General features: G+C 45.3%; 1 protein-coding gene across 2 annotated transcripts in view; it reads left to right on the top strand.

The window, feature by feature from the left end:
* Positions 1-13712, top strand: part of LOC125027983 (nascent polypeptide-associated complex subunit alpha, muscle-specific form-like) — a 41749-nt gene extending 28037 nt beyond the window's left edge. For both annotated transcript variants that reach the window (XM_047617212.1, XM_047617211.1), the window contains exons 3-4: positions 2652-3333; positions 11240-13712. In XM_047617212.1, the coding sequence (XP_047473168.1) occupies positions 2652-3333; positions 11240-11452 (895 nt within the window). In that variant the 3' untranslated portion in view covers positions 11453-13712. The remainder of the gene's footprint in view (positions 1-2651; positions 3334-11239) is intronic.
* Positions 13713-14006: the final 294 nt, after the last annotated feature.

Raw genomic sequence — 14006 nt, 5'->3', positions numbered from 1 at the left:
ACCCCTCATGCCGGGGACAAACCCGGCAGCTCGTCCGTGGTCCATCCATCCAGCGGCCGCAGATGGTGGACGTGTCTCTCCCCCACGTGGCGGTGCCCTGCGAGGCGCCGCTGAGGCCTCCCGGTGCTAACATCTCCTGCGGGGTCAAGGGTGAGGAGGCCCGCTGCTCGGAGAAGAGCGTCGGGACCCTTCATCCCCCGGCCCGGGATTTATGCCTCACCCTCTTTATGGACTATTGTGTCCTAGGATATCGAAAGCCTTCGGAATCTCGTTGTTCTTGGGCGAGTCGTGAAGTAGGGCGGGGTGTTCCGAATAGAGGGAAGGGGGTCAGTGTTTGCTGTCATTTCAAAGTGAGAATATATGAGATCGACGTTAGTCATACGGAGGTCGAGAGTCGCCATCGCTCACCTGCGAGAAAGTGCATTTCCCGACCCGCCCTCCTCCCCTGCTCCTGCGATGTATGGGCCTTGGGACCTGACCTTCATTCAGACATTATACAAAATGGAAGATTACATAAATCCCCTGCTCGTGGTTATCTCGCCGAACTCTCCGGTTGGTCAATGAGCACATAGCTTCATCTCGCAGACAACGCTGAGCGATGAGGAAAATGTGCGAGTAACAGGTATTACCCCACCGGGTTACACCCGAGTGGGGACCTCTCAGGTGCAACAAGGTATTCATGCAATGCTCAAATCAGGCTACGTGACTGGAAGCCTCAACGGCGCATTACGAAGGCTTCAAGGAGATTATCTTATGCACTGATGCATTCCTCATGACTATGGATTGCTGACACGTGATAAATGAGCGAGATATCGTAAGCCCTGAAATTTATGGGTGAACTTTGCTGGTTGAAAGATGATCGTAGCTTTAAAAACCAGGCCAAGGTTTTAATTCATAAACCTGATTTTCAGTGGGTTGACGAATACAGAATGTTTTTTATCTGTGTCTTACGAACATCTTTTAATGTTCCTTGTTCACTGAAATTTAGATATTTTTCCTGAACGTGAAAATCCCCGGGAAGTGTCATAAAATAAAATTCTAAAAATCTTTCTCGCCCTGGTGCTATACTTAGTGTTGATTATCGGCCATCAGAAAATTATACCCGTCTTGCCTTCTGCAATGTATATATTTCATATATTTTAGACTCATTTTAAAGAGATATTGCCCAAAAGTTCTTCGCTCTTACAACTTGAATCTCGCCCGGGATCATGGGTATTTTCGTGTTTTGCAGTGACGTCTCTCAGAGATGCAAATTTCTTCATTTTCACGACGTCTTCAACGAGGGCTGGTTTTATCAAAGCCTGACCCCACCCAATAGCCGCGGGAAGCAAGGTCGCATCTCGAACTGACACGACGCATGCAATAATCGCCCTTGTTTCCGCTTGCCACAGGTGCGAATACGTTTCTTTTCTCCTCGCTCGGAATTGCGGCCGGGATGGCTGGCACGGGGTCATGTGCGAGGGGCCGTAGGTGGAGCTCTGGGCTAATGGCCGCTTTGTGCCGCGGATAACTCGATGTCACGTGCGTCGCCCCTTTAACGCACTTCCAACTTTCATCTCGGCTCATACATCAAATCGAATGAAATGCAGATATTCATGCATCGGATCCAATATGCATCATGCAGAGGGATTATACTGTCGGATTTGCTCGATTCGGTGTACCAATCAGGGTGCTCTGGTGATTAGGTCACGGAGTTATGGGCGTATTGATCCTGATGGCGTTCTGATTGCGACCTCAACTCTCCCGCTTAACCTCATCATGACACTCCGATCTCCGCGGCTGCTTAGAACTGCCACGTCACGGCGTCTGGTCAGCCAACCAAAAGACGATTATTCTTTAGTACCTTGGGTTCTCTTAGAATAAATACTCCACACTTTTTTCTAGTGTGCTCATGAACTTTTGGTTCTGAGAAAGAGGAAGAAGAAAAACATGTTCATGACTCTAGACTCTCATACCTCTTAACGTCCCATTCAGGTAACAAGTTTGCTTCATGGTTTCCCGCTCTGAAAGCATCACGCCCCCCCCCCCCCCTGGCTCACCACACCCTTTTCTTCCCCAGCGGCGTGTGTGACATGCCACGCCCTGGCCCATACGATGCCACTCACTCATACCCTCCTATACCCGCTCCATCACCCCGCCTTCCTTGGGGCACCACCCTCCATTCACAATTTTATCACTATCATGATCACAAGTTTTTATTATGTTTTATGGAGTATTTGACCGTTGAAAGATATTTTAATGACTGTTGCATGTTCCTCCACATAGATTTATGAAGGGATTTGTGCGTTTAACGAGCAGAATTAGATTGTACTTCATTCATCTTTCAGTGTGTTTACATATACATGCGAGTACGTAAAGGTGAGAGGGTGAAAGTGACGTAAGTGCGTATGTTTGCGTGCGTGGAGGGAGGTGGTGCAGCTGGTGCGGCCGTGATGGTCAGTAATCCGAGGGGAGGTGGACGGCCCGCCAAGCCTACACTATTACGTTAAGATGCAACATGCGGCCCACCCCGCCCACACTGCCGCCTCTACGTCCCGGCGAGCCTTCGTGCGCCCGGGGTGGTGCTCGCTAATGGTGCCTGATGTAGGTAATGTAATGGAAACACCTGACCTGCGGAGCGTGACTAATAGCTTTCTCTTCTTTCCTTCCAGTTACTTCAGCAGTCCAAACAACGGGTTCCTACGTCATCCTTTAGGAAGCCTCGCCGGCTACAAGCACGGATCCGCACCCTTCCTCGGGGGCGTTCCTACTCCACCCACCACGTCTTCCTCCGTTAAAGATACTGACAAAAAGGTGGACCCAGTGCCAGTCACGTCGGCGGCGGGCCTTGGCCCTATGCCTCCCCACCCCGGAGCGTCTCCGATGTTCCCCGGCGCGGGCCTTCCGGGCTTCCCAGGGTTCCCTCTCGTAGACATGTCCTCCACTCAGGTCCTTCTCAACATGGTGCGCAACGCATCAGCTGCGCAGCAGTCACAGTTGGAAAATTACCTGCGTGGCGCTATGAAGAGGCCAGCAGACGCCCCTACCTCCCCTCTTGATCTCTCCGCGTCCGTCGCCACGAAGAGACCGAGGACGGAAACTTCTAAACCTTTCGATGTGAAAAGCCTGTTCAGTTTGCCACACGAAGAGGAGAAGAAGGCAGAAGCCAAGGTGCTAACCAACAGGTCACCCACACCGCCTAAGCCTCGGCCTACGCCCTCGCCTGGCACGCACAAGCCGCCCACCCCGTGCTCCGACAAGAACTGCCCAAGTCTGGAGTCCATCGGTCACTGGACGGTCGATGACGTCTGCTCTTTCGTCGGGAGCATAGAGCTGTGCGCCGAATATGTTGAGGTAAGTTGCATAATATTTTTGTGTGTGTTTTAGCCCTAGTCATATAGAAATAACCGTTCACATTTACATCAATCTATTTTAAAAGCTATACCCGTCTCATTTCCATCACGAAAACAATAGAATAATTGTAAATCTTCCCCCTTCCTTGAGGGTAAGAGTAGAAGCACAATCAAGCTGTCGCCGGCGGTAAAAGCGAGTCTTATCCAAACATGGTGTCTATCATTTACTAAATTCCTATGGTTCCCTATAAGCGTCTGCGGAACAAAAGCACCCCTTTGTGCCATCCCCGGGCTATGACCACAGAACCTCGTAATGTCACAGCTAATACTTGTTTCTCTCGGCGATGCCATTACCATACGACTCGTATCAGTGTTTAATAAAACCGTCAGCGCTTTATTTTTTAATCTAAGCCTGTCATGACTCCCCGCACTTGCTTAATCCACCTGGGGGTTAAATGAGAACTCAGACATCATTAGGCATCATGGGAAGATATCAAATAATCAAGGCATTTAACCCCCGACCGTCTGAGGTATGTGAAGGCTTGGCAACCATTCCCTCCGCGCACTGGCCAGGTGATATTACAACCATTACCTTCACGGGGCGGAGGGTCCCTGTTATTACCACCGGGCCGTTTGTTTCTCTCGGCCGCCGCGACATTCCACGACACGAAACCTGCCACGACCCGCCGGAGCTTCTCTTTAATAACCGCTCAGGTGCACAGTCGATCTTATCAATTCACGCATTAATCCCCCTCGGAGTACCGATTTCCACCGATACGCGGAGCCGAGGTCGAACGGGAAAAGATGGGTGTGTGATAACTAGACTTAAAAATGATTGATTTCGTAACTCAGGAACGAAATCACCATATATGTATAAAACCTCTCGCCGTTACTACAGGGGAATAGGTCTTCGTCTCTTTCTTAAAAGGACCAGGCTTTTCGTCAGGCCATCAATATAACCGAAGATTAATTCCTCAAGACCAATAGGCCTAAGATGATTTATCACTCAGATCGGTCTGTGTTTGGAAGCGGCACTGCAGGTGTGGGTCGACTAATGTTACGTGTAATGAGTACTGTGGCATTGGCTCGAGGGAATCGCCGAGATGTATGATAGATCGGATCATTTCTAATGGATTGTGTGTGTGTGTGTGTGTATGTGTGTGTGTGTGTGTGTGTGTATGTGTGTGTGTCTGTGTGTGTGTGTGTGTGTGTGTGTGTGTGTGTGTGTGTGTGTGTGTGTGTATGTGCGTGTGTGTGTATGTGCGTGTGTATGTGCGTGTGTTTGCGTGTGTGTGTGTGTGTGTGTGTGTGTGTGTGTGTGTGTGTGTGTGTGTGTGTGTGTGTGTGTGCGCGTGTGCTAGCATGTGTGTGTCTGTGTGTGTGCTTGCGCGCGCGTGTGTGTATGTGCGTGTGTGTGTGTGTGTGTGTGTGTGTGTGTGTGTGTGTGTGTGTGTGTGTGTGTGTGTGTGTGTGTGTGTGTGTGTGTGCGCGCGCGGTAGATTACTCGGTAGATTATACATATATGCCCAAGTTAAAAATTAACACTCCCTTACTTTATTTCAAAAATATATCACAAGAAAAAAAGAAATCAAATCAAATCAATAACAGCCCTTCAGCATCTCTCTCGACCCCCCCCCCCCCCCCCCCCGTCTTCCTCCACAAGCATGAGTGGTCAAAGAGCCATCGTCGACGCCCAAAATATGATGAAGAAGGGTGGAGGGAGACAGAAATGACCGAGGGAGGCGTAAGCATTAATGAATGGGTTATTGAAAGCCAGAACATGACATTCGAGACGTAAAAATGGTGATGTGTTGAACAATTAACTAGATTTCTTGTAATGAAACGTGGCCATTAGTTGCGGTCTCTCAAACCCGAAGAAAATTAAATTACATGGATAACTTGAAAGATACCGACTGAATTCATTATGAAAAGAAAATCAGTGCGTGTCTCTCAATATTCCTAAGAGGCCTATACCCTTCCCGAAATTGATTTGGAGAAAGTCTAAAAAAAAAAAAAGAAAAAAAAAAAACAACGCTGACGTCTGTAAATAAAGATGTAAATTGCCACAAAAGGTCCACGTAAAGGTTGACGTCGATGAGGACATTTATAGGCCCGCCTTGGCAATAAACGAGGAGAGAGTTCCCGAAGGCCTAACTTGACAATAAAAGGGCCGAGCGAGAAGGAGGCGTCGGGGAGGCCTACCTTAGCGATAACGCAGGTGAGAATCACGTAGCATCAGCGATAACCCGAGAAGGGCGGTGGCGGGGAGCGGCGGCCGTGGCGGGGAGGGATATCTACAGAACCCATTAAGAGAAGGGAGGGACCGCCATCTCGGAGGCCCGGACGCCGCTACGTAATGAATCCCGCATGTAGCGACGCCTCCTCCGCCTACTGTTCTAGGCCTACCCGTCTCATTACATATTCTGGACTATTGTTTGCGGTAAACGTCGGCTCTTGTTCGGGAAGGGGTTGCCTTGTCCAGCGCCCCGATTGGGATGCGCGGCTGGCCGGTGGAAGGTGCTGCGTACGTCGTGATTAAAATGATTTTAGTTCCAGTAATTAATAGTTACCGGAGACTAACGTGCCTGGGTTATGATACGGGGCAGGGAGGACTAATAACTCCTTGCTACAGACCGCGTACCCTTGAACCGCATGTAAATATATTTTATCAATAGACTGAAAACTAAAGCTGACTACTTGATAACAGATTAAAGATGCATCCCGATTTATTTTTCTGAAAGACAGTATTATCATTTATTCCCTGAGATATTTTATCAGCCTTATCAGACGCGTGATCGAGCCCCGAATACCGTTAGTAATTAAATAAAATCGATTTCTGGCGCAGGAACATTCTTTATCATGTTAGCCCGACAACTTAAAGGATGCTTGCTTTATCTCGCCGAATTTTACCCGAGGAATTTTTGTTTTATAGTCTTCGGCGCAGAGCCCACGAGAAGGGAGGAGGAGGTCACGATGTTATTAAAGAGATAAAAACATTGTTAGCGCTGCACCGGGAGCTTCGGTTCATGCTGGATAAGGAAGGGAAGCTCCCGCTGAGACTGATAAAGCACTCAGACTCGAACGTTATCAGCTGCATTCGCTTTACAGCCTGATGAAACTAGTAATTCTGATCTACAAGTCTCCTTATCGAAATTTAGGGATATACGTATTTTCGTAATCGATGCTACCTACGCATAAACGAGTCCGCGGAGTTCTTCAAGAAAATTTCACCTTCACAATTTTTCCCGTGGCGCTGGGCCTCCTTCAGCAGTCGTGGGGACGATGAGGAGATACCATCAAGGGGGGCCACGGCAGGTCATGCTCTCTACCCCCTTCTCCATCTACCTAACCTTGCCCCTTCACATGTTAACTCCTCTGTACTTGTCATATAAAATCTAAACAAATCCTTGCATTCTTGATGACATCGGTAAAAAAAAATTAGTATTCAAATAACCCTTTCATTTTTTTCTCATTGTAATTATCATTATTATTCGCTGTTATACATAAATAGAACAAAAGTTCTGAGTTATTGCTATGCACACCTGTACGTGAACGCAGCATGAGCCGAGAGCTAATTAGAGCTACGACGTCTCACGAGGAAGACCCGAAGCGCCGGCCACCGCTCTGGGCCCTTTGACCCGCCGGCTGTGCGCTGTGTACGTGGGGTCTGTGCGGGCGGCGTGGAAGGAGGATCTCGAGGCCTGCTCTGACAGTCCCTCCACGCCGAGGTAAACACAAGGTTGAGACGAACGTCACAGGCTCTATTATGGCGTTTTAAGGACGTGAAAAACACCCCAAGAATGTGATTACGGCGTTTTTAAAGGATTATCTTGCGCAGTCGTGATATAAGATTCGTGAGCAACGCTGATGTCGGACATGGATTAATTCTGACAAGTTTATAACTGTGGGTATTTAACACTGGGTCTTTCAGATAGTATCATCGCTCCGAGAAGTACGAGGCAGCCACAAGAGATCTCGCCTATTGATAAGAAAGAACTTGAGGGGTTATTTGCCGTTCTCCTTAGGCATACATAGTTGTTTAAAAAGAAAAGAAAAGAAAAAAAAGTTTTCAGTCTAAGTAGGTTTGCAGTGCGAAAAAAAAAATATTTAAGAAACTTTCAATAACTGTTCAAATGTTATTGTTCCTACTATCGACGTGGAAACAATGGCAGTCAGAGAAACAATAGTTCAATTAATAAGTTATGTGTTTTAAGATAGCCATCAGGAGGAAGGCCAAAATCGTGCGTCAGGTTGCTGGGTCGAATGCTCTCCTGAGTTCAAGCGATTTGTCGACCAGTGAAACTACCTAAGCTTTTGTCTAAGGTTTGGGCATCTAACATCAGTCTTGCAGGATGAATACTCTGCAATGACATGTTTGATATATTTAATAGAAAGTATTCGTGGCATGGAAGTGTTCCCTTCGGATAGGATACCTCGAGGGGGCACAGAGAAATCTCTTTGCTGTGTCTAATATTTTCACCGAACTGACGCTAATATCAACCCAATGCAAGTGTTGAAATATTATATACGTTTCTACACATAATTTTACGTCACCATTAACAAAAAATACTCCAACGTCAGACAACAAAATTGCCTTTCCTTCGATGACTACCTGCTGCCCTGGTCGCTCCCCAACCCCGTCTCGTGACTCCCCCCCCCCCACCCCCCCCCACCCCCACCCACCCATTCCAATCTCTCAGAGACTCACCGGGGCCTCCCTCTGCAGCAGTGGTTAAGGGTTCTTAAGTGGCTCCGTGATGACCCCTGAGTGTGACCCTATTTTGACCTTCTGTCCCGACGCTGACCCAGTCGGAATCTTCCCTCTTTCTCTCCCCCCGTGACCAAAGGTGGAAAAGGGCGTGTATTATTTATGTTCATTATGTAGCCGAGCTGAATGATGCTTTGTGTTATAAAGAGACAGAAAAAAGAGGAGAGGGAGGACGGCCGAGCCATTGTTTGAGCGCCGGCCGATTAAGGAAGGCGGATTCCGATGACGGCGATAGGAGAGAAAAAAATACCTCGATAGGTTGGCCTCATCTCGTCTGACATTTGTATTGACGTTGGCAGCAATATAATGCATAAATGCATACTCGATCACGGAATAGCTTATATCATTATCTGTCTGCGTCTGTTTCAAAATACCCGTTGATACCGAGAAGGGCGTTGAGCAAACGATGAGAAAAAGGAGAAACGGACACAAAAAATGAAACAATGTCGACCGCCCCCGCCCTCCCGACAGCCATTCGTGATGACATGGCGATGACGTGATGACCTGAATCAACAAAGGGCTGGTGTCTGCAGCTCGCCCGGTGATGAAGGGCCAGATACTATCAGGATTCGAGCAACTGATGAATACATCATCATATATTGACCTCCGCCCAAGACGAATATATCATGGATCAACAGCCACGTCTGCCAGAAGTACGATGATCTGTATAATGACGGGTGACGAGCAGCAGGGCATACGGATATAGGCATTCGCGTAATATTAGATTTATGCAAATGTCCACAGCCAAGCCTTCTTGTTAGTGGCGATGATAAAGTACTAATAGTTACAGGAATAACAGTGATAATGATAATGAAACCATTAATATAGAATTACAGTCCTAAATATTAAAATATTATATGTTATTCTATTCAGTCACTGTAACCATCATAACGATATTGACGATAAAACTCACCAACATGAATAATTGCGACAGGCATAAGAAAAAACGTCCCTCATTCGGAGCCCGACTGCCACAGCCTCTTGTATGAATAAGAGCATTCGATCAGATCGCGCGATACCCAAGCGACTCGCACGACGCGGCTGCATCTCGCCGCTCGTATCCGCTCCTCCTGCTGTCATTGATTTGTGGTCATGGCTTCCCTCTTACCTCAATCATTCTCCCGCTGTCATCGCTGATCCCCCGTCAGCCAGAGGTCACCTTGTCAGCAGCGAGGCGAGGCAGCAACAGCAGATGTCGTCCGTGTCAGGAGGCTCGGGGTCAAGCCTTTCAAAGTCTCCTGACGTGACTCGCTAGGCTCACTCGCTCCCACCGCGGTCACGAGCTTATTTTTAACAAATCGATCCCACGATTCATGACCAGGATGCTGCCACGCTTTTTAATGCTCTTGCGTTGGACTTTATTTAGGAAAGTGGGCGCTGGATAAAAGGTGTTTCGCTTCGTAAATAATAGTTCCTGAAGCAAACTCACAGAATGTTTTTTTTTCTTTCTTTATGCGAACCTAAACATTTTCTTTTCGTTTGTCAGATTATTGTTTATCAATTTAGAGCTAAAGAAGGTAATCAGTTACTTATTCTTCCCAGCAAACATACGAATGATGTTTATCTCGGAACGGGTATACCATTGGCTAGCCTACGCTGATCACGTGATCCCTGGCAGCCAATGAAGGCATGAGTTGAGGGCGGGCTCGGCAGCACGACCCGGCGATCAGTAAACCAAGCTACTGGGGTCCTGCGTGAAAATTACTATCATATAGCATGCAACAACGTTACCTCCCTCGACCTCACCGGGGTGCTTGAGCCCTCGGATGCCCCCAGGCGGTTGGGCATCATGGCCAAGGATTGTTTATTTTTGGTTACGTATCACGCCACGCGGGCTGGCTGCTTTCTTAGGACTTCGGCGTTTTTTTTTTTTTTTTGTCGAAATTGCAATTACTTGTTGCTTAATTTGTTTTCATTCTTATCGACAATGAATTTATAGCACATTATCACCACGTACATTTAAGTATTCCTTGTGATGTGATAGGTATTTTTATATAGATGACGTGATAGAGGAAAGTGCTTCATCATTTGTGTCTGGGGATGATGGGTACATCACGGAGACGGGGTAGGCAGACACGTCATGAACAAACTTGTAATAAATACATTCTGATGATCAGGGAGTCTCATTCTGCACACACCTGAAATCCCTTAGTCTAGCCTCCCGCCACGACAGGGAGAGGCGGCAATCCCTGGAGAAAGTCGCCTGCCATCGCCCTTCTGACGGATGGCGGGAACTCGCCATTCGCGCCGGGAACTCACCCCCTCCCCCCTTCGAATACGCCGCGCTTAGCTTTCATATTTGCCTCAAGAAAAAAATGCTTCGACCGCAAAAAAAAACGGAATATTCATGATCAAATATTTTCTTTATCCTATATCGCCGGCGGCCATAAAACAAACGGACAGCGCACGGGTCATAAAACAAAACAGCATCACACAAACCATGATAACATATCCCCCGCTTTTCCTACTGTCGTTTTTATACGTTTTGAAACTCTTGGCACAGTCGGTACGAGGCCATCTGTATGCAAACTGGCGCAGATGCTTGTACTACAACTGGAGAGAGAGACATTGACACGAAACATTACCTATCAGCCCTATGCTTGTAGAAAATCTTAAATTTTGCTTTAAAGTTGCTGTTACTCTTCTTCCTCTCATATATGCTTTTATCGCGCTTGTAGCATTATTACCTTTAGTATTGTTATTGTTATTTTTATTATGATTATTACTGACAATATTATTATTGCTGATATTATTATTATTATTATTATTATTATTATTATTATTATTATTATTATTATTATGATTATCATTACTATTATTATTATCATTATTATTATTATTATTATTATTATTATTATTATTATTATTATTATTTTCAACATCATCATTTTTATTATCATCTTTATCATGATCACCACCAGTCGCCATCATCATTATCAATGCCTTTACTAAGGATATTGTTATTGCTCTTGCTGTTACGCTTATGATTTCCCTTGTGTTGTATCTTATTAAATGATCGTTAAATACGTGTTACACAGCATCAAAACTAGACTATCCTAGCATCCATCACTGCTGGACCCCTACAATTACTGCGCTGCTCAGATACATCCACTAACCTGTGTTTCTCTTTTTCCCCCAGGCGTTCCGTGAGCAGCGAATCGACGGGTCTGCCCTACCGCTACTGACGGAGGAGCATCTTACTTCTAGCATCAACATGAAGCTTGGTCCCGCTCTCAAGCTGCGTTCGGTGTTAGCACGACGCTTAGGTGCTTGCAATGTGTGTCTTCACTGCGACCACTGCCACACGCAGAGTCAGGAGCGACGGCCGGCATCAGCTTCGTCAGGGCAGTAGTCAAGCCCCATCCTGGCACGACACACTGACGCCCAGACTAAATCCCTATGGGCATCCATATATTGCCTCGAAGGTACCTAAGTAACGATGGAACAGTGGGACATTTGTGCCTTCTGACATGTACACAAGCCGAAAGAATCACCTCAGGACATCATCACTGCGAGGCTAAAGAAATTTCACCTTGCCCTCTCGCGAGCCGGGGGGAGGGTGACGACTCCTATTGTAACGCGGCGTCTTCGACTGTTCCGGCGACAGCAAGTGACCGACGGAGAACTCAGAACTTTACATAAACCGATCTTCGTGTAAATGAAGTAAAACGAACAAAAAACTTGTGCTGAACCACCGGGCGATAAGTGGATTCTCATTCAAGTAAAAGAACTTTTAGTGTTTATGTAATTGAAGACTTCCTCCGTGATATAACAGAAAGTCACTTACAGACTTTACTTTAGTTAAGTGCAGTCCAGTGAGGACAAATAATGAAGGTGCTCTTACCTGTAGATGTTTACTGACAGACAAATTATAGTTGCTGTTGCTTAGTCGACCAAGGAGACGTTCCGTAGGTGCATTTTAAACGAGGCATGCGCTTAATAGGACCATATTCTGAAACATAATTTGACGGTGCCATCCGCAAGGGACGAAATAAACCGGGACATTCCATTCAAGTTGACTAAACCCATCGAGGTGATTTTTTTGAGTTATTCTCCTCATAATTATTGACGTATGATGAGGCTAGAGACCACCATACAACCAGATCAAAAGATGTTTCAGAATGTGGCGCTGCTTAGTGCTTCTCGGCGCCGAATGGTTATCATTCATCGCCTTCAAAAGACAAAAAACTCGCTCAAGATTTTCAAGTCATAATAATTTTGAACTTTTGTTAATTTTTTTTTTCATATAGATTGCCCAATTTTTTTTTTTGTTTTCGTTGTACAACCGTTCACACAAAATGTACATTGCAAGGAATACCTCAACAGGTTAGTTGTTTTTTGCTGATTAAATGCATTGCAACTTATATTTTTAGAAATGCAAAAAGCTAAAGCTAACAATGAATGACACGTGCTGTAGAGTTTAGCTTGGAGCCCTCGGTAGCTTTGCAAGGGAGAGGAGAGTGGCTTGCCAGAGCCGTGACTATCTGCGCAGACCACGCGTTTCCCTTACAAAACAAACCTGTGTTAACCCAAAGATTATTAATAAGGCAAACTTTAGTCATTTTGATGGTAGAGGCATATAGATGGTTCAGTATTTATTTGTGTATGACTTTGTGCAGCCTGTGTTGTAATTAAAAGGGTAGTCTGTAAAATGTACATATTTTATTGTTAATTTTGTTTACAGCTTTCCCCGAAATACAGAGGGAAAACGTTCGAGTCACTTCTGTTTTTTTTTTTCTTTATTTTTTGTTGAGTGTGTCAGCAAATTGTTTCTTGTTTTCATTGTAGTCACTCACCTCCAGCAATCACTAACAAGGCCATTTATGGATGATAGTTACCTAATCAAACCATTTTTGTATTATTTGGAATCTATCTGCAGTCCTCTATAACATCAAGTTTTGTATCGAGAGCTTTAATTTCTTTCAGTGTTGTGCATAATCGAAATTGGTTACAAAAACAAACATCATTTTCAAGTTACAGTTACATTTAGTGTTGGCACGTTCCATGCACCACCGCACCGTAACTGTACCGTGATCACTGCCATGTACCAACATTCCCCATCTATCGTCCAGCCTTTTGGTCTCCTCCGCTTCATCATTATATTCTCATTTCCCATTGATTATCACCTGTACGCTGCATTCTAAGCCGCTGTCATCCTCCAGTGTGTTTATAGACCTGTTTTATACGTTTTTGTACATAGACAAATTATAAATTGAAATTCTGAAATGAATGATGTTTTATATTCTATTTTAGTGAAAGAATACCCGGTGGTTTGTTCGGGAATAGCACCGGGTCTCTCGGTCGGTGGAACGGTAGCACATGTGAGACAACAAAGTACATGCACAAACACATGTACAATTTAGCGCATGTACTGAATCCCTGACTTTCCCAGAGACTCGGAGGTTGCTAGACTGAGCATACGAGGGGCTGCAGGGTCGGGTGCGAGCAATAAATATATATATAATAAATAAAAGGTTTTCGAGGTTTCATGAAAACTACAAAGTGAAAATTATTTTGTTTGTTTATAATATTAATTTCTATTGGGATGGCTTGTAATACACAACACACCATATTGTAAATATTATAACACCATAATAAAGAGAGGAAAGATATGTACGACCCCTTTTGATTTCCCTGTAATTTGTTTCAATCCATTACAACGATGGGAATATTTATGAGCATAACAAACATAGAGGTAAATGTTATGCGATGTAATAGATGATTATCTTGGTTAAGCTAACAATAACAGAGAGAAACCACGACAATAGTGATACTACGAAAAAAAAAAAAAAATCTACTGAAACAAAGCACGAAATTAAAGTAAATGTTCAACTATACATAATGATAATGATGAGATTCTGAAGACAAGTACATCAGTGCTAATAGTATATATGATGATAGAATTA

The sequence above is a fragment of the Penaeus chinensis genome, chromosome 8 (genome assembly GCF_019202785.1).
Source record: "Penaeus chinensis breed Huanghai No. 1 chromosome 8, ASM1920278v2, whole genome shotgun sequence".
Taxonomy (NCBI): domain Eukaryota; kingdom Metazoa; phylum Arthropoda; class Malacostraca; order Decapoda; family Penaeidae; genus Penaeus; species Penaeus chinensis.
The sequence above is the reverse complement of the archived record's forward strand: the minus strand, read 5'-3'. Positions and strand labels throughout refer to the sequence as shown.